General features: G+C 38.4%; 1 protein-coding gene across 1 annotated transcript in view; it reads left to right on the top strand.

Moving 5' to 3' along the window:
- The window catches only part of MAN1 (LEM domain-containing inner nuclear membrane protein MAN1), a 245,323-nt gene that overhangs the window by 152,198 nt on the left and 65,535 nt on the right, over positions 1–27,590 (top strand). Inside the window, exons 4-6 of the mRNA XM_067140044.2 lie at positions 1,630–1,842; positions 3,946–4,126; positions 26,574–26,777. Coding sequence (XP_066996145.2) covers positions 1,630–1,842; positions 3,946–4,126; positions 26,574–26,777 — 598 coding nt within the window. The remainder of the gene's footprint in view (positions 1–1,629; positions 1,843–3,945; positions 4,127–26,573; positions 26,778–27,590) is intronic.

Here is a 27,590-nt window from a genome sequence, read left to right as displayed (position 1 = left end):
GCAGCAATTGATCGGCTACTTTTCTTCATCGATCGGAACGGTCGAAAGATTTATGCATCATATTTTTTGCCGAAACATGTTGTATTCACCAGTAAAATAGCACATTTTTGCAGAATTCGCACCAAAATTGCATATTCATACTAATTTTGCATTTTGGGTCACAATTCATATTTTGTTGCACTTCTATTTATGCGTAAAAATGATTTTTTCCACATTAGAATTACCGTAGACTTGGATTAGTACAACATTCAAAAATTTGCATTTATCACAAATGCAATTTTTTCAGGTCCCTAGTAATGGGTTAGGCAATTTCCAGGTTTTCTTTTTATGCAGGAGTCTGGTGAATTACTTAGACATGAGTCTCAGATCAGGGGCTTTTCGGAAATCTATTAGGTGTTCTCAGTTTTTGTTTGTTTTCCAATATCCTGTGATCCATCTCTGTTTTCTTTCTCTGTCAACCTGTGTGTTAGTCACCTAATAAGATTTTCACATGGTGTTGATGCCTCCACCTGTTCTTTATATGTTGTGTGTGTACTGGCAGTCTGTTCTATGGCACTCCTGCTGCTATCTACGAAGTGAATGGAGTGACTGACACGAAGGTGCACAAATCCTTCATGTTCCAGGCAGTCGTACGCCTTCCAGCAATCGGAAATAATGTCAACACCTGGCAACACCCACTCTATAATGACTGCAAGTAAATTCTCATAGAGATCCTACCTACCCAGAAGAAATTATTCCTTGGAGTTCCAACAAGTCTTCCACTTTCTGTAGGTTTTTCTTATTGCCACTGTGTATAGGAGTGTGAGCATTAACCAAAGCTTTCTTGCTTTATTTCACAGTGAGTTCTGAGATTCCTTCAGATGGGGATGTAAAGTCATGTACTGAGTTTGTGATATTTTTCTTATCAAAAAGGCTCTCCTAAATTGTGGTAGGTTCCCTCTGATTCCTATTGCTGGTTTACCTTTGTATATCTTTTAGTTTCCTGAGTTGAAATGATTTTTGTCTTAGAAGTATGTTTCCCATAGTGCAGCGATTTGAATGTTGAATTTGTGTAGTGTGTCCATTAGTTGTTCATGCTTGCCCCATTTTCAGTACTATTTACATTTATTGTACCTATGAAGTTCTTTTTCTTGCCACAAAGAGATTTTGAGGAGCTCTGATCCTTTTCTCCATGATCCCGATTCCCGAGAATTTGATGCTCAGGGAAGAGTAGAGTATGGGCATCGAGGGCCTGTCATAGTGCTGCAGTAGCATATGTTCCATCAAATCAGTTTTGCAAGTTATGGGAGTGATCACTGCAGTATGATTACGTGATTAAAACTAGATTGCTGAGTTTGAGAGGTGCCTCTTCGTGCTTCATGGCTGAAATCTCTTTTACAATCAACTTGATATGTAGTTAACTAATCCACTCCTTCATCCGGGCTTAGAACTGGCAACAGCAACCCCATAGCTACTCAATCCACCCAATGGCTATTGCAGGCCGCCTCCTTTAATATTGATTGTTTCTTTGCTAAGATCCTATTTTGGAAGTGGTTACTTGTCTTCTTGTATTATTGTGAAAAACTGAAACCTGATATTAAATTTTATTAATAATTTATAAATGTTGATTTGTTACATTTTTTATGTTAGCAAGCATGGCTGTTACTGGACTACTTTTTGGAGTGTGGCGATATAAAAACTATCAAGAGACACGCAGACAAGAAATGTACATGATTGTTAATAAAATAATTGCTATGGTGAAATCTCATCAAGAGAGGATGCAACTGCCTGGAGCTATTGGTTCCAATTACATCTCTGTTGAACAGTGCAAGGATGAAATTCTGTCACCTGGTTGTAGAGCAAGTGAGTTATTAGTATTTAACACATCTAGCAGGTAAAATGTTTAACCTTGATTGTTGAATTTATCTCACAACTTGTTTTAGAACTGTATCTAGTATATTTATAATTGAACAGACATACAGTATATCAAAATAAAAGGTATTTTTTCTGACCTTTAAAGATCTGAGTGTCTGTAGTAATTTACGGAACTAGTACAACATTATTGAAGAGGTATATATAAAAATAAAATATATTTTCCTCTGACCTTTCAAGGATCTGAGTTTCTGCAATACTTTAAAGAATGAGTACAATATTGCTGAGCAGACATAGATCAAAATTAAATATATTTTCTGTGAGGTGATGTGAGTATTTCTATTGATTCATAGTAACAGTTCGTAGTAGCAAAATTAGGCCAGCCTAGCTATCTGTATTGTTCACTTTGAACTGTTTCTTACGGTGTCAGCTTAAGGAATTAGCCTACAGGAGGGTATTAAATCGTGGAGCAGAGATTTATGCAACTTCAGGCTGCTGTTGTCACAGTCAGTGAAAGGCAGTAGCAGCACATCCAACAAGGCTTAATTATAATGCAATCAGCATTACCACATTTCACTCGCTTGTTCATGTATTTGTCAGGTACTTCAAATTTTCACCACCACCATCATTGATGCATATATCCGAAATGGAAAACGGGGAGGCAGCATGTTAATGGAATGATGTCGGTGCTGGATTCTCACCAGGGTAACCACAGTTTGAATCTTGGTAAATGCTGTGGGATATTTGGAATGAAAAATTCTGTCCCTGTGGTTGAGATTCCTTATTGTTTTTAAATCCCTGAAGTTATGATCAGCAGCCTCAGAAAACCACAATCTATCTTTTTTGTAAGATGAACCTGGAATACATGACAGCATTTAGTTTTCAAAACGGAAATTTAGGGGCGGTTTTGAAGAACTTGTTTTGTAATTCCAGTGTAATGGTTTTAGATCATAAACCAGTTTCTCAGGTGTACAAGATGACCTATTTCCTGGCATCTGTTGTATAAGATCACCATCACCATTACCAATTACTATTACCATTCTGCTATCAAGTCATATTCCATTTATTTTAATGGTTTGATCTTTTATGTTAAAACTGTAAAATGCTCTTGAGTGGTAACTGCACAGTGAATTTTTCAATCAGTAATTACTATAAATTTACTAATGACACCTCGAGTGAAAATAAAAGTTGTGAATTATGGAGAGTGCCTTCATAACCAGCCAACTCTGTACCAGACCGTTGGTCGGATAACGAAATGGCCAGTTAAACTGACAGTATTAAAATGAATGACCTATCCAGGAATTTATAGCACTGTACTTTAATTGAAGATATTTTAAACAATATTTCCAAATATATTTGACTTAAAACTGACTAAAAGTGGCATCCACTGTTGTAAGCGGTAAGCAATATGAAACAAGTTGCCTCTTGTCCACAGGCAGGGTGGAGTAGAAGGCAGGATGGGCCCTCATGACTGTGGAAAACCGGAAACTGCATTATTCACTGGGTCAACTGGTTAACCCTGAGGCCCGTTAAGAGGGCGTCCACTGTACTCCCCTTCGCAGTATACCTAAAGCATGTGAAAACCTGTATTGCTTTAGTGTCTGTATTGATGCATGCACTTGTAATTAAATTTTAATGAAGATTTGCAAGGAAATTACCGTGCTTACATGTTTGATACTATCTTGGCATTCACCAGGAGCTTAAATGGGAAACCACAAAAAACATTTTTGGGTTGGCTCACTTTTCTATTCGGTTTATTTCCTGAGACTGAGTTTCAGTTAAATTTGTGACAGGCCAGGAATTGACTGTGTAACATCAATGTAAAATTCAGGATGTTTGAATTGAAGAATATGTTCACAAAATCTACGGAGCGTACCCTACTACATGATGTACAGCTTATGTTAAGTAATAATGTCCATGCATTTTTATCCTTTTATATCTGATACTATGTAAATTAGAATGAAGCTGATATTCAGATGGTGAATAATTTCACTTGCTTAATCATGATATACAAATGAAAAGACTGCTTTTTTTTTTACCCGAACCTATTAGGAAACTTTAAGTGATGATAGATAGTTTGGCTCTTTTTTTCAGGTCTAGTGACTGCTTGGAAAGATGCAGAGAAGTTTATAGACAAAAATGAATCTAGGATCTCAACTGACTTGAAACAAGTGGGAGGAAAATTAATCAGAGTATGGCATTGGATTCCCACCACCACAGTTGGCAGAACCTCCAGCTGTAATGGCTCTCCAGGTCAAAGTTTGAGATCCTATCAGTAAGTAAATAATAAATTGATAAAAATCATTGCTTAATCATGATATACAAATGAAAAGACTGCATTGGTAGAAATTCAGTATGTGCAGCATAAGTTTTATAGCATCATAAGGGATTTGAAATGTTACAAACCTCATGTGGAATACCTTGCAGAGGAGAGATGTGTTCACTGTGACAGCCAGGGACTCGCTCGCACACCCCCAGAAGTACATTTACTTTTACAACCTAATATAATTTATCACACAGCATTTTTCATTGCTCAAGCACACTGTAGCATTTCCATTGACTAACATACAATTGTATATGACATCATTCTCAGCAATTAAGTGAAATGCATTCCATTACCAACCTGCGCACAATAAAAACACGACTAAATGCCATCTGTAACGAAACATTGTACAATACAGAACAACAATAATTTTCTATTGAACTTACCTTAATGTAGGCTAGGATAGAGCATCCCTGCAGCCTTAAAAAATGTGTGCACCCTCGTGTCAACGGGAAGGTTGGTCTTGAACAGGAATTCTGCCAAGTAGCCGGCAAAGTGAACCTTCTTTCTCCCGAAGCTGGAAATGGAGTAGGACCCGTGCTTTCAATGCCTCCACCTGTTCTTTATATGTTGTGTGTGTACTGGCAGTCTGTTCTTTGGCACTCCTGCTGCTATCTACGAATTGAATGGAGTGACTGACACGAAGGTGCTCAAATCCTTCATGTTCCAGGCAGTCGTACGCCTTCCAGCAATCGGAAATAATGTCAACACCTGGCAACACCCACTCTATAATGACTGCGAGTAAATTCTCATAGAGATCTTACCTATCCAGAAGAAATTATTCCTTTATCATTAACTGCATTTAACAAACTGCTATATCTTTGTCAGCTTGTTGCCACTATCCAACATAAAATGCGCTGCTGTCGTCGTACGGAATGCTAGAGGTATAACCGCCACTTTGTGGCCCTAAACCTGAGCGCGTACACCCCCAGATCCCCTTTGCTTGATCCCAGTTCAATTGTTTTGTACCTAACCAATCCTGACCAATCGTTTTGTCACTAGCTGGACCTAACCAATCCAGACCAATGGTTTTGTTACTAGCCAGACCTAACCAATCCAGACCAATAGCTTTGTCACTAGCCAGCATGATAAATTACTTCACCTGTTTGAATGCACTGCTATCACTGTACAGAATCCTAGGGGCCTAACAGCCACTCACGGCCCTAACCTAGGGACTTAAGCCCCCAGACCTCCTCTGCTCAAGTCACAGTCCAAACCAGTTCGCTAGTTCGTAAGTTCAAAACTAGCGCCGTCGCACCTAACAACGTACGACTAGTTCTTAACGCCAAGAGTTGGCAGCCCTGTGCACCACACGATCATGACCATCACGAGAAATCTGCAAGAAAGAAACAAATTACTATACAGTTGTGCCTGGATATCTGCGCTGAAAAACTGCTGCATTATCCGAACTTTTGCCAGAATACTGAAATGCATTTGAAATGTAGGCAACTTGTACATACTTGAAATGCATTTATTTCATCTTCCCCCATATGAAGGTTGCCAAAAAGAAAAAGCTTATATGAAAAGTGCTGATGGCAGCTGCAAAGGTAGTGTAACATATAATCCTATTACTCAGTAAAAATTGCATCAGTCAATATTTTGAAACCCATGATGTACTCCTTATGGGACAAAGATACAGCTAAGGGACCCCAATCTTCTACAGTTTTTTTTTTTTTTTTTAAGCTCGTTCCATGTGTTAGGGGAACATGCATGGTAGGCGATAGCACGACCAGGTGACTCATTTGCCAAGAAATATATTGCTTCATGAAAGGCTAAGATGATCTATTGCAGTACAATACCGATAACCATTGCTTCACAGTAATAGTTTAGTTCAACATCTGTGATATTGGTAGCGTGTTCAATGTGTTCGCTTTAAAATAGCGTAGTTTCTGTAGGAATACTAATCATGTGTTTAACGAGTGATGTATACAGTAGAACAGCGTGTATTCATTGTGTTGTGCTATGCAAAGCATTCTTCTTATACAAAATGCCACTTTCGATTCATTCACAAACTTCCTGGCATCCTCCCTCCCCATACGAGTACAGTACGTAAATTAGTGAAGAAGTTCCGCACCACCGGGTCCATTCGTAACAAGAAATCATGCAGGAGGCGAACCGTTTTAACAGAGGAAAAGCTTGATGAAATAGGAGCTGTCTTGGAAAGAACTCCAACAAAATCCCTGTCGCGTCTCGCAGTACAAGCTAATGTGTCATTATCTTCTGCCCACAAAGCGACAAAACTGCTAAAAGCAAAACCGTTCAAACCCACCCCTGCCCAATATTTAAGAGGACCTGACAGTTTCGCTAGGGTGCGGTATTGTAACTGGTTGCTTCAGTCAGTTCATGATGGGTATGTTGACCCAGAACTTTTATTTTATAGTCATGAAGCATGGCTACACATAATTGGCTATGTAAATAGTCAAAACAATCGCTACTGGTGTGCAGAAAATCCTCACCAGCTGCATGTCCGTCCACTTCATGATGTAAAGATAGGAGTTTGTTGCACAATAAATGCTGGCAGAATTATAGGGCCTATATTTTTCCATGAAACAATAAATACCGATCGATATATAGACATCATGCCTTTGCTGGCAGGACCTAGTATTTACAGTGCACTATGTCTTCTGGTATGGGCTAGAGCCAATTTTGTTACTTTCATTTATCTGTCTCTGTCTTATCCTTGGTTTCGACTATAAGAAAGTGACTGATGTATGAGCGATGCTAGTAATGCCATTCTTTCTGCAGCCAGTCACTGCTATGAATGGTGTGAACATGTTGCTCATAGGGTAGGTTGGTGCATGCATTTCAGTGGGCTTGGCAGACTAATATGTAATAGCAACTTCTGGCTCGGTGAGGAAAGCAGCGGGAAACTAACTCACTCCTCATTTCCCTAGTATGCCTCTTCAGTGATGCCTAGGCCATCTATGACAGCCGATGGTAGAGCTGTTGAGGATCCAACCAGCCTTAGGGCTGAAGACTGAACATACATATAGACATCATTCTCAGACCATTCTTTCAAGAGCTGATGGAAGAAGAAAGGAGTAAGGGTTACTTTATGCAAGATAATGCGACGGCACACACTGCTAATCGATTTATGGAGGTAATACGGGAAGTTTTCGAAGACCGTATGGTTAATTATCCCCCTAGATCTCCTGATTTAAATCCCTGTGGTTATTACCTGTGCAGGATGCTGAAGGGAAAAGTGTGTGTGAACAACCCTCACACAAGGGAAGAACTACAAGAGAATATTACAAAAGTTATTTCGAACATCACGCGGGCCGAGATTTACCAAGTGTCTGCAAACCTATTTACGAGGTGTCAGGCGTGTTTGACAGCTGAGGGACAACATTTTGAATATCAAATGTAATGCCAGGCAGGTTTTAGACTAATAGTTTCACTAGAAATTGGATTTCTGTGAGTGTGAATTGCCGTGATTAGTGGGGAGGAAAAGCGCGCATTATATCGGCTAGCGACATAGTGTCATTGCACCAGCCTTGCCGTGCTCCGAGTGGTGTTGCGGAGTGAGCCAGAAAAAAAGACCCTGTACTTCATTGTTCTACTTGTAAATTCAGGTATTTTGGTTTTGCAAATCTCCTGTTGCCTGTATGTTCTAGGATTTTTCTAGGATGTTTACTTGTTAATGGCAAGAGACAAACATTCATGATATAGTGTTGCTATTAAACTTTCTATATACTTGAAGGAAAAGTTCCCAGTTGCTTTGTGTCATGAAAAGTAGAATGTTTTGAATAATTATTTTCAAAGAAATTTAAAATTCTGTATTATTTTTACATGTTAGGTCGTTCATGGTCTTGCAGTTTGAAATACCATATTTACCCGTATAAGACACACACCCTGGTTTTGGCATGGTAAAAATTTTACAGTGCCTCTTTTTATCATATATGACTGTTTATTCAACAAGTATTGGTTAAAGTTTCAGCATTAACCTCTCAGTGGTGTGAACCATTTAAGTGCTGCACTATGCAGCGGACGGAGGTGATTCAGGTGCAAGCGCATTTGAAGTATGGTGGTCTCTTAAAAAATTCACTATTACTAAAAAATAGCTCGGATCATTTTCAAACGATTACATTAATTTCTCAAAAGGCAGCAGTATAGTCAGTTGTTTTATATTATTTTATTCCTTATGCTAAATGAACAGAGACTTGTTACATTTTAGACAGAATGATAGTAGCATTTTTCTTTCTTGAAATGGTTGTTTCAGGAGGCAGTTAATACTAGTGTTATTGTTGCCTCAGAAACATTGTGCAAAAAAATTGGAGGCAATAGCTCAAAGATTAATTTAGCACAATCCCCAGATTAATGTGACAATCCATTCCTGAGAAAGAGGCCATGTAATCTGAGGTGTTTTTCATTGTCCATCACTTGGTCTTTCTGGTGTGTGCACACTCAGTCCCTCTGCTATGCGTCAGACCTCCCCTCGCTTAGTCTTGCTTAGTAGAGATAAACATCACTTTACCACAATAATTCAGTTTGGTGTGATATAGCTCAAAACACACTTGATTGCAGAGGTCTACATCACAATTCTGGCAGCAGTATACCAAAGTCTTCTATTTTCAATGCTTGGTGCACATGATGCATCTCTTCTGCAGCTTAGATTTTTAGCCTGTAGGCAGCACTTTTCTTATGAAGTGTCCATCTTGTAACCTTGGCGGCATGTTATTGGAATGATGTCCCTCTAGCCCTAATTTATGACCACCATGAGAATATTTGGTAAACAGCTCCTCCACTAGTTGGATTCTGAATGAGAGTTGTTCCATTTTCTTTTCCATTACTTGTCTGTAAATTATGAGTGAGTTTAGTACAGCAAAATTTGACAGCCTCTTGAAAAGTTTCATGCTCCATTTTATCATACATTTTAAGTTTCCTTTCAGCTTACCTTTCAGATCAACTTTCACCATCCATTTGTACTCAACCACACAATGATGGTTTCTCTATCTACCTGCCTTTAGTCACTTTTACAGTATCGGCATTATGGTACGTTGGCACTACATGAGCACTGTAACAGGACTTGAATGCCTGGCTATTATTTCTCCCTTCTTTAGCTTCTTTTTGTTCATTTCTTTTGGTACTATTTTTTGCTCTCGAACCTCAGTGTGCCTGCAGAGTCAATAGAATGGACAATGTTTAGTTCACATGCTAAATCTGGACTGTTGTAGAAGTTATCTATGTAAGCTCACTGGACAAAAATTTAGTCACCTCTGGAGAAATCATTACAAGCATCATTTAATACCGTGTAAATCCAACTCTGGACTTAACATCCACCTGGATTCGATTAGGAAGAGTGTCCACAAGATTGTACAGTACATTGCATCCAGGTTAAGCCACTCGCTGAGAATTTGATCGTGCAATTCCACGAAATTGCGGGGATGCTAATATCGGCGTTTTAACTGCTGTTCCAACATGCCCCTCAGATTTTAAATCGGGCTCAAGTCGGGTGATTTTGCCAGCCAGTCGAGATGTAACAGGGCGAGGGAGTGTTCATAAAACCAGTCACAAATGCATCCACTCCAATGAACTTTCTTGTTGTCATCTTGAAAAATCAGAGTATCAATAGCATATTCATCATGCAGACGTTGACTGAAAGGCAACACCTGATTGTCCAGAATGTTTAAATAAATATGCTGATTCATGTTAGTGGTCATCTCAGTGAGAGAGCCCAATCCATGATACGAAAAACACCCCCAAAACATCACAGATCCACCTCCAACTTGAACCTGACCTTGCACACTTCCAGGATGAAATGCTTCATTTGGCCTTTGGTGCACTCGACGACATGCATAATTGGAATATAGGCTAGTCAGCTACTCTCCACGTTCGATTATTTCTTGCCCATTGAAAACACACAGCTTTACGTGCCTTTGTGAGCAATGGCCTCTTGCGAGGCGACCGACTCCAAATGTTCATTGCATGCAGTTCCCATCGCAATGTTCTCTCACTAACAGGTTGGACTGGACCTTTATTCACTGACTGCAGCAATTCCTATTGGGTTTGGAAACTATTTTGATTCACAAGCCGTGAAACATGTCTCCAGTCCCTCTCAGTCGAGATCTTTTTTCCAACCACAATTCTGACGTCATGTTTCATGGCCACGTGTAATACACCACTGCTTGTAGACACATTGAACAGTCGAAACACCAGCAAATCCAGCAACTTTACGCACCATATGGCCATGGACATGGCCAAGCACGATTGCTCTTTTTTGCCACTGTGTCACATCCTTACATCTACCCATGTTGACATACACTGTCCGCTTGAAACATCAATGTATCTCTGATTGCTACTGCCTTATGCTCACATAGAGGCAGTGCGCGTGCAGTTGAACACGGGACTCATTCGCTGCACCATCTGTACAGGCTTAATGATCCATCTGTGCGTGTGCACTAGGGTGACTAATTTTTTGTCCAGTGAGCTTATATAGCGTGAGGCCTGATGACAGAAATATATTTCTCTGAAACTACAGTATTTGACTTAAAAGTTAACATTTCAGTGATATTCTAGATGTTAAATAACAGGAAGTTTGAAAAAAATTAACCCCTCAGGGAGTTAAATTGGGGTTAAGATCTGAAAACAAAAATATTTATTCCTCCAAAACCGTTGAATGAACGAAAATATTTATTTCTCCGAAACCCTTGAAGTACCAAAATAATATTTCAAATGGTAGTATACTTTTTACATCCTAGGTGTGAAGTAGGAAATATGTTAAAACCTTCTACATCTAAGGGCTCTGGAACTATGTTATTCATCCCTCCAAGACCGTTTTACATACATACATACATACATACTGTACCAGGAACAATTAGGCATGAGGTTTGTAAAAGGGGTTTCGGGTTCTTATGGAGCAGTATAGAGAGGGGTATGCAAAATGATGGTATGTTTTTCTTTAATAACATTTATTCTTTTCATTGAACTCGAAAGGTTGATTCCCTATCATTTTTCTTGATAATGATTTCTGTACTGAAAACGGCTAGCTTTAGTTGAATTATCGAAAGTGAAGTATTTATCATGCACATAGGCTTGTCAAAATTATGAACTTTCTCCAAGTCTTTAGAATTATTTTTAAATGAAAGTAAATTATATCTTCAGGTAACGAATTCTTCTGATAATGTCTCTCTTAAAAAAAAAAAACTCGTGTCCTCATCCAGAGGGGTTGCAGCTCTTTTCAGGCACACCCCCATTGGAGGTGAGCTGCATGTACCATTTCAACCACATACCAGCCCTCCCGCCATTCTTAAATTTCTGGCAGTACCAGGAATCGAACCCAGGCCCCCGAGGACATAATGTCTCTCTTGAAATAAGTTCATTTAGTGAACGGAAATAAATAAAATATTTTATCACTTGTAACATGAATCCTGTTTTTGAGTTTATAGCACTCAAGACGCAAATCTATGCTTATAGTTTACCTAAAGTTAACACTGAGCTTCGCAAAAGTGTGAAAGTAGAAAATAAAGTTTGTCTTGTAAAGTTCAGTCTTGACCTTTGAACAATTGCGTTAGACCTAAATGATTCTAGTTCAATTTTATAGTGTTCGTCAAGCTACCCACTCCAAGATCACTGATTTTACTGTTCCACAAATGAAAAGTTAGTCTGGTGGAACTACAAAGTTTTTAAAGCACTTATATCACCTGTATTACAGGAACACTGGACTGGATTGGAGAACATGTAGTTCAGTGAACCTCACGTTGAGTTCCCTGTATTGCAGGTTATAAATTTCATTTTTTGTCTGTATTGAAGATCTACTTGTGATACAAATTCTTATAATTTTGTTAAATACCACCTATTCAATACAATAATAATGTAATAAAACTAACATACATTCATGTTATTACATTATTACATACATGTGGTATTTAACAAAATTATAAGAATTTGTATCACGAGTTCCCTGTAATCGGATGTCATGATGCCCACCATGGTACGACGTTTGATTCCCTCGTCAAACCACGATCCGACGTCCCACATCGAAACACAATCCAATGTCCCTCGTTGACAGGTGCAGATAATTGCGATAGACACTTGTCAGGATGTATCGTATTCAAAATATACTTTTAGAACACGAAAGAGACCAACTGACTATCTTTAACTTTGGGAGTGTCCTATTTTAATATGGCACATTATTTAGTAAAGTGCACACAAGTGGGGTATTTCAAGATTCTTGTACTAGAAATCATTTGTCCCTAATATGCCTACGTCTATCATTCGTAATCAATATCACTCAGATATCACAAGCACAGTTCAATTGTCCGTAAACCATGTCACTCAGAAATTACAGTCTATTGAAAGCATAGTTCATTAGGAATATTTATGAGTGTCCTTACTTGGGAATGAAATCAAATGTATTAGTAGTGTCACTAAGAACAGAGTTTGTTAACAAAATTATATTTCACAAATGTAGTTGCAAAAATCAAATTTCACTTCATGTAATTTTACAAGTGTCTGCACGCAATGATAGACTCTACTCATGAAGAAGAATTGTAAGTCTCGTAATATTTAGAAGTATTAACACATGACAATAAAGTCCATTCATGACTACAACAGTCTCTAAAATTCAGAGTTTGAATGTGGAAGAAAGAAAGAATGTAACTCAAGGTCTCACACTCTCCACAAATGTATCACCATTCCACAGTCTTTAAATGTACACGTTAAAGTACGATTGCGACCAGTCTATTTTAGAGGGCTAAGTAGTCTGTAATTTTCTAAGAAGTGTTCTTAGTTCACACGTGATTGTTTGTATTAAATAGATTTAAATAACTTCTTGTCACTGACGTCTTAAACTGTGGTTAGAAACACAAAGTTGATAACTACAACCATCTTAAGTCACTGTGTTATTGAAAAGTTTCTAAGTGTCGTAGCACTCACTGAATTTAGGAGTCTATATTCAATCGAAAAATTTCTAAGTGTCGTATCACTCACTGAATTCACACAAGTCTGTTTCGAAGATACTTCGCGTACCGTACTAAGTTTGAGAGCCGAGTATAAATTCATTCTCACCAGCCTGCATACGCTACAGCTGTGAGTGCTGAACTTGAACTACTACTGACCCTGTCAATGCGGCTCTCCTTTTATATCAACTAGCTGGGCTATCACCTGTGCCTTGTGGAAAATTGCATTTGTATCTCATTGAATATCTTCCAATTCCATGGGTCGATTATCACCAAATGTACAGGGGATTATGTTTAAACTATGGGCTACAAGGTGATGTAGTTTTTTAATTGAGATCCCAACAAGTTTAGATTTTAAAAAACGTTTTGGCAATTTATAGACCGCCACACCTTGTTCATGTGCTATTACGTCGTCAGTGACGTGGAACAGGTGATGTGTACTGCGTGCTGAATGCTTGGCCGTGCCGTGCCGTGCCGTGCCGTGCCGTGCCGTGCCATTGAGAACCTAAACTCTGGCCGTCCCGTTACAAATACTGGACTTTAGAATTTATGTTCCAGGTGACCAATGGTTCCTCGTACAATACATACATATTATTATTTAGCTTTTGGAAACACATTGCACAAAAATTTATGGTTTGTATACATATTTACATATTAATCTATACACTGAGTCACAAACATACTGTATCGGGATTGACTGTACATAAAGTATTTCTTAAATAAAATATGCCATAAAGAATTTATAAAGTATTGGCATGTGTATTCTTCAAGTGCTCACATGAACAAAGTCTCACAGGAGCAAGTAGTCAGCCTGCACATTTTTAATTTTTTTATTTTTCAAAATCTTCCTCCACTTGGAGGCTGCCAGAGACAAGGAATACACAAACAATTTCATTCAAAAATAAAAATAAGTAAATTATGTCTCAGTCTGGCGAGTATAAGTGGTGTCTGAGTATCAAAAGAGAACCCCTGAGCGCTTTCAGCCCCCAGTCGATGAACTCCTTGGTATTGATGTTAAAGGTCTTCATCAGTTCTATCGTCTTCTTAGGACTGTCCGTCTCACACCGATCATGAGACCCCTCACTTCTATTTCGTCCAGTTCGTATTTATTCTTATAATATGGCACTGTAGGCAGGTAGATAGACTTCTTTTCTTGGTCCACTTCATCTGGTTGGTCGGAGTGTGTTTCGAATCTTACTGTAGGGTCTAATATATGTCCTTTCTTCCCTTTAATTGCGATCATATCAATCCTTTTCGTGCTGCCATTTACTCCAATGCCATGGACTTCCTCATGCACTTGAAATCCTTTCTCACGGAGCGTCTGTGCTATGGATGACCTGATGTTGTGATGTCTAGTGTTTTGAAGAGCTTCACCGAAGGCACAGGAACACAAGACGTGAGGTAATGTTTCGGTCTCACTACATCTTCTGCAGCAGTTACCATCAAGGGACCTTCCTGGTACAGCTCTTACAGGTGCAACGTTACATGCCATTTTCAGCGTATCTCGCCACTCCGTGCTAGAAAGGCCATCATGGTTTCTAACCCAGCGGTTTACGGGAGGGAACTCCTTGTACAGAGACACTCCCTGACCTTTACTTCTCAGCTGTCACCATTTTTCAAATTCAGATTCTTGTAATCTATTTCTGAGTTTCTTGATGTCATACTCACCATGCCTCTTCTTCATATCCTCAGTTTTACCATTTATGTTTAACTCAGTTAAACATCTGTTAATTTCTTCATCTAGGTTTCTAGTGGCTTCGATATATTGGTTCTTCTCCCGTTTCAGAATGTTGCAGCTGTTTATATTCTGAATCAAGGCTTCCCAGCTTGCTCTAAAAACACCTAACCCTTTGTACTGTTTATCTGAGTAAATCATAGAATCTGGAGTGTCAGTAGGAAGGGATAAGATCTCCTTTAGAGCACTCTTAACGAGTTTATCAGCATCTTCCAAAACTCGCCGTGGTATTTTACCTGCAGGAATGCAGAGGAACTGGTAAGTCAACATAGGACAGACTGAAGAATTTAGAATCGAAAATTTCTGGTCCGGATGAAGCCAGGGGCAGGATAATAACGAGGTGAGTTTCTGCTGAAGGAGTGTCATTGATTTCTTGGAATCAAATAACAAAGTATCTGCATAATTTACCCCTAGGTATTTGACACATTCTTTCCTCGAAATACATTTAATCTCCATACCTTCTTCGACTGTAATGAGCCCTTCGTTTATTTCTCCTGTGCTGATATTGATATCTTTAGATTTTTCAGGGTTTATTGTTAGACCAAGTTCACAAAACCTTTGTAAAGCTAGTTTCTTCAGTTCCATTGCAGAGTCTCGGTTTTTTCCTACAATAACCGTATCATCTGCGAAGCCTAGTATTGTTAAAGGTTGCAGTCCGTTGGCAAGAGTCACATAGTTCTTTTTCACCAACTTCTCGAAAAATGTGATTGTTGCGAGATTGTATAAAACTGGCGACAATGGGGATCCTTGCATTACGCCACAGCGTAAATTAATGGGATTTGTTTTCTTGAAGTTGGCCTGTATTTGAGTTGTATTATTCTCCTGAAGCTTGCAAATTATATCACTCAGCTTGCTTGGCGCAGTTGACGTAGCTAACGTTTTCCTTAAGTGTAAATGGCCCACGTTGTCGAAAGCCTTGCTTATGTAACATCTTGTTTGTTGTGTTTTGCTGTGTTTAACACAGATCTGAGTAAAGCGGTGTTTATGATGGTGCCATATGATTTGATGAATCCTCTTTGATGTTCGCTAAATTGGATGTAACTCCTTAATCTTGCGTCAAAGACCTTCTTGATGACACAACGAAGGACTGAACATATAGTAATTGGCCTCCAGTCTGACAGTTCTGTTGGATCGCCATTTTTAGGCAAGAAAATGGTGTGCGCCTTTGTGAACAGTAATGGAACATGCCCTGTCTGTAACATTATCGTAGCAATTTTAGCTATGATAGTTGATGCCTTATCATCTTTGATAGCTCTGACTAGAACTCTGTCGGGTCCTGATGACGTGTCCACAGCCATTCCTTTCATAGCCAGGATTACCTCGTCCTTGTGCACCGTTACATCGAAGGTTTCGTCTTGTACAATGCGTTCCCTTTCAGTCAGCAGATCGTCATAATGTTCGCATTCACAGTTGTTAGGTGTGGCAAAAATAGATGAAAAATGATTCTCAATATCCTTGATATCAGCCGTACAGTGAGTCATTTGGTCGTTCAGAGCGTTTCTGATGGCTTTTCTTCGCTGGTTGTAATAGAAATACTGCATTTCTTGGTATCGGTACTTATTATGTCTCTCTTCTTTATCTCTTTTTGTTGCCCTCTGCAGATTTGAGTGTTGCTTGTAAGTTCTCTGTAGCTTTGCATCTCTCTTCGTTTTTCTTGCCTCAAAGTTTTTTTTTTTTTTTTTTTTTTCGGTGTTTAGGACCTGGTAGGAGATCTATTGCTTCGGCTAAAAAAAAAAAAAAAACAGTGAATTCGTCGACAGACTTGTCGAACTGATCTGTGCTCATTTCATAAGAACTTACGATTCCACTAGTTCAAGCTCTTTCTATATTCGTCTATTGATCCCACTGGTTTTCTACTCTCATTTTGAGAGCGAAATTCTTCGTTATTGTATGCTTCATCACCTTGTGAAGCGACAGCGTGGTTTATGGTAGTCTGTCTCTGTACTATTATTTTGCGATGGATATCAGGATGAGATCGACTTATATGCTTACTGAGTTTTATGTAGTGTTTGCCGCAGTGGGGACAGGTTAATCGTGGTTTTTTATTTGAACTTAAATGATTTTGGGAGCTTGCAATATGATCTACAACGCTCAAAGAATCTGCTGCTTCATTACTGGCTTTCGTGAATTTAGTCTCCATGTCGTAGAATGTAATATGTTGTTGTTAATGAGTTGTGATTAGTTGATTTGATTTTCCTTATCAGCTTATGCTCTTATAATTTATTAACTACCAAGGCTGTACAATTAAATTAAGATTAACACTATACATAGACTGTGTAATACAACCACCGGTCATGTATCATTATGTGTAGCCAGAGGTCACTTCTACCGAATAATTTGTTGAAATCCTGACACTGAAAGGGCCTTTCCCCGTTACAAAGAAGCATGTGGGTGCGAAGATTACTAAGTACACAAAACGTCTTATTGCATTCCGAGCAGGGGTTTAGCTTTTCTCCAGTATGTACAGCTGCATGTTATCAGAGGCTACCCCTAACTTCAAACGCTTTCTTGCATTTTTTATAGTAGGATGGCCTTGCTCCAGTATGTATCATTATGTGTTGCTTAGGAGACGAGCTTTGACCAAACGTTTAATTGCATTCCTTACACTGAAATGATGTCTATTATGAACATACAGGTGTTTTTTGTAGATTACCTCACTGGGTAGACGTTTTATTGCATTTCCGGCACTGGAATGGCCTTAATCCAGTATTTATAACAGCGTGTGTTCGGAGTTTACTGTTAGTTGTAAACGCCTTTTTGCCTTCTTTGCAGTGGATTGGACTGTCTTTAGTATTTATGTTTTCACTTTTATCGTTTACACTCGAGTTTGGTGGTTTTCAGGTGAATAAAACAATTACTATGAAACCAACAATTTAAACCACTATATCCTTAATCTACAAGGTAGATGTTAATAAACATTACATTACGGAGTAATAACAATCTTTACAACCGCATAACATATATACCACTTTTGAATATATATTTTTTTAATATATATTTTATAAAATTTAAATTACTTTTAAGATAGATGTCAAATGAGATTACCAGGTTAATAATTACATTGAAACCCCAAATTGACTGACAATAGATTACAATACTGTGATGATGACCTGAAACTCAGAACCATTACTGTCAAACAATAATTTTGTTCAGATTGAAGTAGGTAGATATTCCCGGAATCTGTTTATACACAAGTTTCATATTACCCATTTTCAATTTTCACTTTCTGTGCAGTATCCGTCACACCATTTTTCAGGTTCCGTAGAAGGAAGAAAAGTTATGTTATATACAGTTGTTGGCAAATAAGTAAACCATAAAACATGCCTTGGCATATCGCCAGGCAGCAGTTAGCTTAACCTGGGTCAAACTTCACCCACATTTCTTCTCGCAGTCACGATGAAGCTTGCTCCTTTCAATCAACCAGGATAACAACAGAATCACACCACATTGTCGTTCTACAAGCAAGATGACGCTTCATCACCTAGCCAGCGCTGTATCAAGGACAAGTTGCGACATACGATCTCAAAACGTCCGTCCAAGAAATTTTTCTCTATCCTAAACCAATTGAGGTATCAATTCAGAAGCAATGGCATCTTATAGTGCACATTTCAAACCTCTCCTCATGTTAATTTCTCCAACATTAGTCCAGGGATTACAGAGATATTGAAGATTTTATAGAACATTACGTCAGAGCTAGATCTATATAAAAAGGCCACCACTGTGGATACTGACACAGCAGGTCACACCAGGAAGATGACAATGTTGGTTCACCACACGATAAGAAGTCAGCCTTCAGGGCGAAATTATGTCTAAGTGTCATGCAAGTGTGGAACATAGAACAATTCCAGCGTTACGGTACTTACAACTTTAATAAGTTGAACCTCGTTGAGGGACTTGTAAATATTGTGGAAGGTGATTCTAAGACTTGTATAACTAACATTTACTTGTGTGCAAGAAGTCATAATAGTGTTTTTCTAAGTGAACCTGACTTAAACTTTAACATTACGATGTGAACAACCGAATATTCAGACACTTCACTTTTCATACAACAGGTGTTTAACCATTCACTTAGACCATTATATCAAATGCGGTTGTTTTTCTCCAAACAGACTTTTCATCGTAATAATAATAATAATAATAATAATAATAATAATAATAATTTCTTCGCTTAGAATGCAGTAGTTAGGAATGATAGTGATTTTTCCTGGTGACTTTCAAGACATACACACAAGTGCACTCATAGACGTTCATAAAATGCAAGTGAAATTTCCAAGTGAACTGTGCTTCTGGTAGGTCGCTACAAATATTCAGTTTCTTTAGAATTATAATTCTAAGAGTACAGTTATTCCATCAGACGTTTTATTTCTCGACATGAATAGGAATAAACTGTGTTGTGATGAGTTCCAATGTACAGTGCAAATATTAATTTGGCAAAAGACTCTATGCAAGTGATAAAAGTCAAACTTTTTTTTTCTTGTGGAACTTATTCTTCTAATTTTACGTTTGGATTCTAAGTTAGAACCGAGTCAACAGTTACCATTCACAAGGTGCTGTGGTTTATGTGAGCCATTCCAATACTCAGGGGACAGTTAAATGTGGACACTCACGTAACATAATCAGTGAGTTGTTACCCTACGCTGGGACCTTCAAGAATCAACGATGATCCATTGCTGCTTACAATGTATTGTGGTTCTATGGTTTGGTTGCTGCACACGAAGGATCGTGTTTCCATGGTTGGGTCGCTGTTCATCAAGGAAGATCTATGGAGACAACTTCATTGTAACCAGCACAATTGTAAGGTGAACCTTATGTGAATAAATTCAGTTTAAAAAAATTGAACTCATTATAGTTAGGACCTCTCTCTGTACCCAGCTCCGGGTCTACACCCAATGTGCCCTGTGATTAAAATATCTTTATTCTCTGAAATATCTAGTCATGGCTTCTTATTACATAATTTCCTGGTACAATACATCTAGATTTGTGATGTATTCAACAGCCTTATCAGTTGCGAAGAGGAACTCCTGCAGGTCTCCATTGAATGCTCGTAATGGGCACACTTGGACAATCACTACAATCACAGCACAGGGAGGATGTCATTCTCCATTTATGTAGGGAATCGGTGCATCTTCCACAATTATTCTTATTCTGTTCAGATTAGCCCAAATCTTCCTGTGCTTATCAAAACCTGGTGGCCTGGTTGTGATACATGGCATCTTCAGTTAATCCTTGGTAGTGCTGGTTTGCCATATTTCTGTCCATCGATCTCTTATATTATACATACATACATGCATACATACTGTACTGGGAATAAGCATACATCAAGTATTTCTCACGGTAATTATAAGTTAAGACGTTATAGAAATGAACAGCTCACTTCGGCTCACCTCAGCGCCTGTTTCTAAGTCTGACAGGGGTTGGTTAGTTTACCCACCAGAATAACAGCTGGTACAAGCTGGATCATGGCCAAGGCTAAATTGTCATACACACTTGAACCATCCATAGCAGAAAAATTGAAAACTTCTGTAATAATCATTGTAGCGAAATAAAAACTACAACACTGTGATCGCCACATCTCAAAAGTCTCCTTGCGTGAATTTTAAGAAAATCCCTCCAAGGAATTAAAAGTTACTCAATAAAGGAATCGGGTCATGAAGATGTCATGAAGCTTGGGTAGGTATAAAAAGCCTCGCTCCGGCCAGATAGGGTGTAGTAACAACTGGTGGTCTGCTCCAGTTGGACCTGTCATGGGATACGCCAGATTCTGTTCAAAGTACTTAAACTCTGCACGTGTGCAATGAGTGCAATGGAACTACAAATCGTAAATGTGAAAGCGAACTTAGAAAATTTCCAATTGTATGTATTGTTATGGTCAATAGCAGGACTTGTGATATAAATATAAACCATCCAGTGTTAAATGTAATAGGAAATTCTTCAACACAAACTTTGAACATTTCATGTGCCTTAGTGCATAATTATCTTTGTGAGTTTTTGCTTCTAGTGTCTTAACTTTCCAAACTTTATTCTTTACTTATAGGTGATAAGCAAACACCAGCATTTTATTTCATTTAAATTAGCCCCTCCACTTCAACCAAGTGTGCATTCAATTCAGCCATTAGACTGAACTATAACTCAGTGTTAACTAATGCTGGTAGGGCTTACAAATACAGTAGAAGTCCATTATAGCGATAATTCACAACAGCAAAAAATGTATTCGCTATAACGGATTGTCGTTATACCTGATTTTTGTATGAAAGTCGGAAAAAACCCATACATATTAAAATCAGTATGAAACGGCAATCAGTTTGTTCAAAACTTGCGTTTCCGCTGATGATATCCACACTACGGCTTACTTGTTTGTTATTTATCGTGGAAGTGTGTGTTTAATTTCATTCTGAAAAAATTATAGTACCGTATTTCTCCGAATCCAAGACGAACCCCACTTTTTCCTTCAAAAAATTTAAATCAAGCTTAAAAAGTGCTTTGTAAAATCATGTGAATGCCTTTGTTGTACAGTACCCATTTTTAGACGCCGAACATCGACTTTCGTTATGCCGTAATTTTTTTTGCGGCTGCACAATTATTCTTTATTTTCGTGGGTTTAATGACCATTGATTTAAAATTGGTATCATAATACCGAAGAGAACCCGTTGAAAATTTGTCGGCAATAACTGTTCCATGCGTCTCTACAATACGACGACCACCAGGAAAATGTTCTTGCTGTCTATAAAACTGTTACTTTTACTCAGCGTCAGATATACCGGCTACCGCTACACGCACGTCTCACTGGCCGGGTTCAGCCAATTTCAACGGCTGGCGATGTATAGGCCTATTCGCGGACATTGAAGGCCAACGAACAAGTTTATTGCGCTACGGTATGGCCATTCTGCCCTTGAGCTTTTCGCGCACATACCTCACAATTTCATCTTCGACTTGTTGCGGACCATTGAATGCATTTTTGTACAGTATGCAATTTTTTTTTTTTTTTTTTCTTTTTAAGTTATCTTTGCCTTCACGCTAACATCAAATCGGATTTAGTTAGGCCTATGCCGTATTTTCTTGCGGCTGCACAATTATTCTACATTTCTGAGTGTTTAATAACCATTGACTTAAATTTGGCATCATAATATCGACAAGAATCCATTGATAATTTGACGGCAATACCTGTTCCACGTATCTTTACAATATGACTACCCATCACAAAAATGTTCCTGCTGCCTATAAGACTTAATTTTACTGGGTACAGTAGACACGTTATAACTCTGCCACTGAGTAGCCATGGCCTTTCTAAGAATTTGAAGGCTCGCATGTTTTGATGCCATTCTGCAGATTTGAGAAACGTGTTTTTAGAGGCTAATAGAACGTCATTCTCTCTTCACTATTTCCCAAGGTCAAGTGACGTTACACACAGGCACTGTACAGCCGGTTGTCGTGGCTAGCGATGTATAATGAAGAGGCGGTCGTTTACTGTCAACGACTTTTGAGTGTGCATGTGCGTGCAGGGGTGAAAAGAGGCAGCGTGGTTACTGCGGTAGTTAATAGTGGTATTCGTTACTGTTATGCCGCGAATGCAAGACAACCCTTGATTTTTCGCATGATATTCTGAGAAAAAAACTGTTGTCTTGGATTCGGAGAAATACGGTATCACTCCAGAGGCTTCTATGGCAAACATTTCAGTTTTCTTCTTCAAGCGGCATCACCTAACCTAACCATATACAGTATGTATCATGAAAACATATTTGAAACGCATGTAGAGAAGTGATAACTTCCTCGCTAAAAATTTATATGTGAATAGCCTTTCCGAAGTGTAACTGGACGTGAGAAAATATTAACTATCCTCCGAAATCAGTGATGTACTCTGCCATATCTTGAGGTGTATCACATTCTTACTTAATTTCAGTATATAACATTAAAATTAAGCGATCGTTTACTTCAGCCTTTATTTTTAATGAGTTAACAACTGCTATTGGCCGCGTTTTTTACACATTTATTACAAAAACGTGTTATCCTCTCTCATTTCAAATTTTCTTTAGAGAACAGCAGTCGACGGGTATTACTAATCGACTCCAACATCGCCTTCAAATGTCTACCAGAGAGCTCGCAAATGCACATAGTGAGAAAAACTATACCATACCGAAGATGATCAATCGCATTTTGTGGCAAAGTTTCAGTTTTCTTATTCAAGCAGCGTCACCTATCCTAACTTAACCGTACTATACGTATGATGAAACCACGCTTCAAGATCCAGATATAAATTTCCACGATAGTAGCCTTTCCGTAATTTAACCAGACACGGGAAAATATAAACTAACCTCTGAAATTTTTTTTTTCCTAGTTGCTTTACGTCGCACCGATACAGATAGGTCTTATGGTGATGATGGGACTGGAAAGGCCTAGGAATGGGAAGGAAGCGCCAGCATTTGCCTGGTGTGAAAATGGGAAACCACGGAAAACCATCTTCAGGGCTGCCGACAGTAGGGTTCGAACCCACTATCTCCCGGGTGCGAGCTCACAGCTGCGCGCCCTTAACCGCACGACCAACTCGTCTGGTCATATATAAATTAGAAATCTGTGAATGTTATTTACCATCAATATACTAAAATATCATTTTACTTATTATTACATATTATGACTTGTTATTATATAAAACTACATATTTACTTTTACTTCCTTCAAGTAAGATCTCCCTAATATTTAACTTGACTTGACTTTGTGTTTCTTGGAAAGGGGTCGCGGTCAGGACAGACTAATATTCAGTTCAAAATATGCTTGCAAGACTGCTTTCCTGCATTCCCTTGAGCAGATCTGCCCATCCAGCGAGTGAGAAGTTAGGAATTACTGTTTATATTTCTCTGAATAAAAAATTGGGAGGGAGGGTGCATGATCACCTCAGTGGCTTAACTGCTGGCTTCCCGCCTGGAAGGGTGAGGTTCAAATTCTGGTCAATTCTGGGTTGAGATTTTCATTTCAGAAATAATGTGGCATCCTGCCTTAATCTCCCAGCCAGAACTAAAATGAGCCTAGGTAGCAAAAAACGACTCCAGAGAAAAATGGAAAAAAAAAAAAAAAAAAAACACCTTTTCTGTCTTAAACTCAATGGGACATATGCATAAAGTCTAGCAAATGCTTTTGCTACCTCCTTAGTAAGCATATGCTGGAATAAGTTTGCATAGAATAATGTAGCAGTTGGTTTACTTATTGGTGTTTACTTGCTAGAAAGCATTTGCTTAATTTTCTAGCAAATGCTGAAATATTATGAATAAAACCTAGCATGTGGTAGTAGTGTGCAAGCGTTTGTTCCATGACAACTTAGTATTGCCTTCTGGTTGATTTAGTAGCGCAGATTGTGAATATTGGACGCAGGAGGTTCTATAATCCCCGACGGCGTAGTGATGAATGTGCATATAAACATTTGCATAGATTTAACAAAGAAAATGTTGAATTAATTTTGAGTTTGAGCTCACCGATCACACAAGGAAAGTAAAAGCGTTGCTGCCATTCATCTATAGCCATATTGATTTCTTGTGGCTGGAATGGAAAATATATCCAGTGTTGTGCTGTTTGAAAAATGTTCTCGCTGACAAAATCAATGGTTCTACTAACAGTATTTTGCTGCACTCCCATACCTTCTCTTATCCTAACTTGGAAACCTAGATCACCAACAAAACAAAGAAATATCTGCATTCGTTCCTTCGGTGTTAATGCACCACCAAGCGTCTCATCACTTTCTCCCAAGAAAGAGCTCAAACTCAAAATTAATTCAACATTTTCTTCGTTAAATCTATAAAAGACATACAGACCACAACAGAAACACACTGGCCGGAACCCCATTACATAACAGCGCGGGCAAGCTCCCACTACATGGCTTTGACACATACCTTCCAGAAAACTCACGAAACAGCCAGGGCTTACGTCAGCCAGAAAGGCTAGGATATAAAAGGCCAAGGTCAGGGCCACTCTAGTAGTGTAAATTTCTGCCTGGGAGACTGATTACCTTGGATCGAGTAGGGGTATTTCAGTCGCCTTGATAAAGAATACTGCAATGTATTCGAACCGTCGGTAAACTGTACGTGATGTGCAGACAACTACAACACAGTTAAACCCGGAAATTAAATTAAATAACAATCATCATCATCATCATCATCATCATCTGCGATATTGAATTTAATAACATGGATGATAATTCCCCTCATAAATTATATGTCTTATCCACAGCTTATTTTTGTTTGAAATAACCAAATAGTTTTAACACCTTCTCATTAAACAGATGTGGACATCATTAAATTAGGTTCAGAGAATAATGCTAATAATCTTCCTCATGTTTCCGTTACTCCTGTTACCATACTAATTCACATGTCAGCCATGAATAGTCAAAATAAATGAAAGGTTACAATGTAGACACTCCTAGTCTGGCCTTAAATGCTGTTGTGAACTACCTGCAAATTTCTGTCATTTCCATGATGCTATCTTGTGGCACATAAGAGAACCTCTTCTGTAAGCAGTCTGCATTAACCTCCAAAGTGCTTCTGTTGCATCCATTGTCTCATTACCTTGGATTATGAAAATTGTGTTGCGCTGATACGTACCGCTGCACAGGGTAGGAAGACAGCCTTCAGACATCAGCAGAATGTTACCTGTTGAATGCTTATGGTAAGACGATGAATATGTCTGACCACCCTCTTCCAAGCCATCCAATGTCTGCTTGTGCACCACAGTTCACAAATGGCATGAAACAAAGAATTTATTGAAATCCTGTGCAAAAACAAAAGATTGAACATTTCAGTAGAAACAATGTCCAGGGTGCTCATAAGTAACCTTGGTCTGAAAGCATTTTGTTGCAGCTCTGGGCAACACAATTGAAGAAGCAGAGGCTGGTCAAATGCCAAGCTCTGCTTAAGCAGTGTGTGCAAAATGGTCGTTCTCTTTACTGGTGAGAAAGTTTTCATCGAAGAGCAGAATTGGCCAAATTGATCGTGTCTATGCCACAGGTGCAGTCATAACTCATTGGGTGGCTCTGAAAATCCAGAGTGTTCATCATTTGGCTCACTGATGGTTGGGTGGAGAGTTTCTTGCAGTGATGTTTTGGATGTTTGCTTTTAGGAGAAAGGTGTCAGAACATCTGATAAAGTGTGCCAAAACACAGTGCTATGTTCTGTTGTAAACCCCTGAAATTAAACTTTATTCATGGGGAAGAACTGGAGTTGTCAACAGGATTCTACTCCAACACACAAGGCCAAGACTACCCAAGAATGGTTGCGTGCAGTTGTTCATGACTTCATTTCCATTGCTAATTGGTCATCTGGCAGTCAAAATCTCAATCCTTTGGATTACAAATTATGGTCAGTACATGAGGAAATGGTCTGCAAGAAGAGAGATCCTAAAATTGACAGCTTAGAATGAGCCTTGAAGACATGCTATCACGAATATTTCCATGCATGGTCAGGAAGATTAAAGGCCTATGTTGTAGATAAAAGGAGACATTTTGAACAGTATACCTAACAATGCTAGTATAAATACATGTTCTTTCATGTAACAGCCTGTGCTCAGTGGGCAAGAGTCATCATCCAAGTCCTTTCCAAACTGTACTCCATATTATATTTTTGGTATATGTACTAGTATTTATGGTCAGACTGTATATAAAGGAAGTGTACATTATGCATGCATACTGGTTTTTAACTAAATAATAAAAATGATAAAATAATTTCATTATTGGTCCTTTTCTTCATTATGGATGGATACAACAAAAATGATGTTACATGTTATTTTCTAGTACAAAGAGTAATGGACCAGAACTTCTTGATGCCTCACCAACATTCCATAATGGTATCAATTCAAGCTCTTCTTTCAACCGGAAGTCACGTCGCAGCAAAGTGTGGCAAGGACAGGCATTTGATACAATGGCAGGAAGTCCCAACTCATTGCCTTGTAGTCCTACTCCTTGCCTGAAAATTAGGCATATGTTTGACCCAAGTCTGTAAGTAAATATATGTTTTTTTTATTTCTGTATTAAACGAATATTCACACAGTTCAACTTAGTAGTTACTAGTGTCCATTGTGTAGTCATGCTAAAAGGTATCATTTGTGATGAATCAGAATTTTTACAGACTGTGAATCTCGTGTTAAATCCATATTGACGGTTGAGCTTTTTACAAAATTGTACAAAACTATTCACCTTCACCTTTCATTTTAATTGGAAGTAAAATATATAGTATTGACTAGGAGAATTAAAATAGTTTTGTACAATTTTGTGAGAATTTTTTCTCGTTAAGTCTGAATTAAACTTTTCTGTTTGTATTGCACACAAAGGTATGAAATATGCTTAATAATAAATAGGACTAAAGTTAACAAAGTCCTATGAATTAATTAGAAAGGTAAGTTTTTGTGGTAAAACCCCCCAGTTAAGTTATATGTGTAAGTAGGAAAGGTGCTTGATTTTTGTACTTTTGGCATACAATTTGAATGAGCTGATTTTAAGATATTACTGCTCTAGAAATCAGCACCATGCTTTCAGCATATGAGTTGGGAGCTGCTTCCAGTGTGATAAGAGATTAATTTGTTGTATTTACATTATTTGTTTCAATGCTCGTGAATTTTATAATTTGCCTCGTTAATAAATTATTATGTGCATAATTTTATAAACTAAATTAGTAAAACTACAGCCAAACCATGCCAAATTGGAGTTTCTTACCGCAATCTCACTATGAATGTGATGCTTATCCATTAGGAAATATTATTCAGCAGTCACCTTATCATTTCTTCCTCAGTTTCTCTGAGATTATGTCATATC

Source organism: Anabrus simplex, chromosome 2 (assembly GCF_040414725.1).
Source record: "Anabrus simplex isolate iqAnaSimp1 chromosome 2, ASM4041472v1, whole genome shotgun sequence".
NCBI classification, from domain to species: Eukaryota; Metazoa; Arthropoda; class Insecta; order Orthoptera; family Tettigoniidae; genus Anabrus; species Anabrus simplex.
Note: the sequence above shows the minus strand (reverse complement) of the source record. Positions and strands in the feature narration are given on the sequence as shown.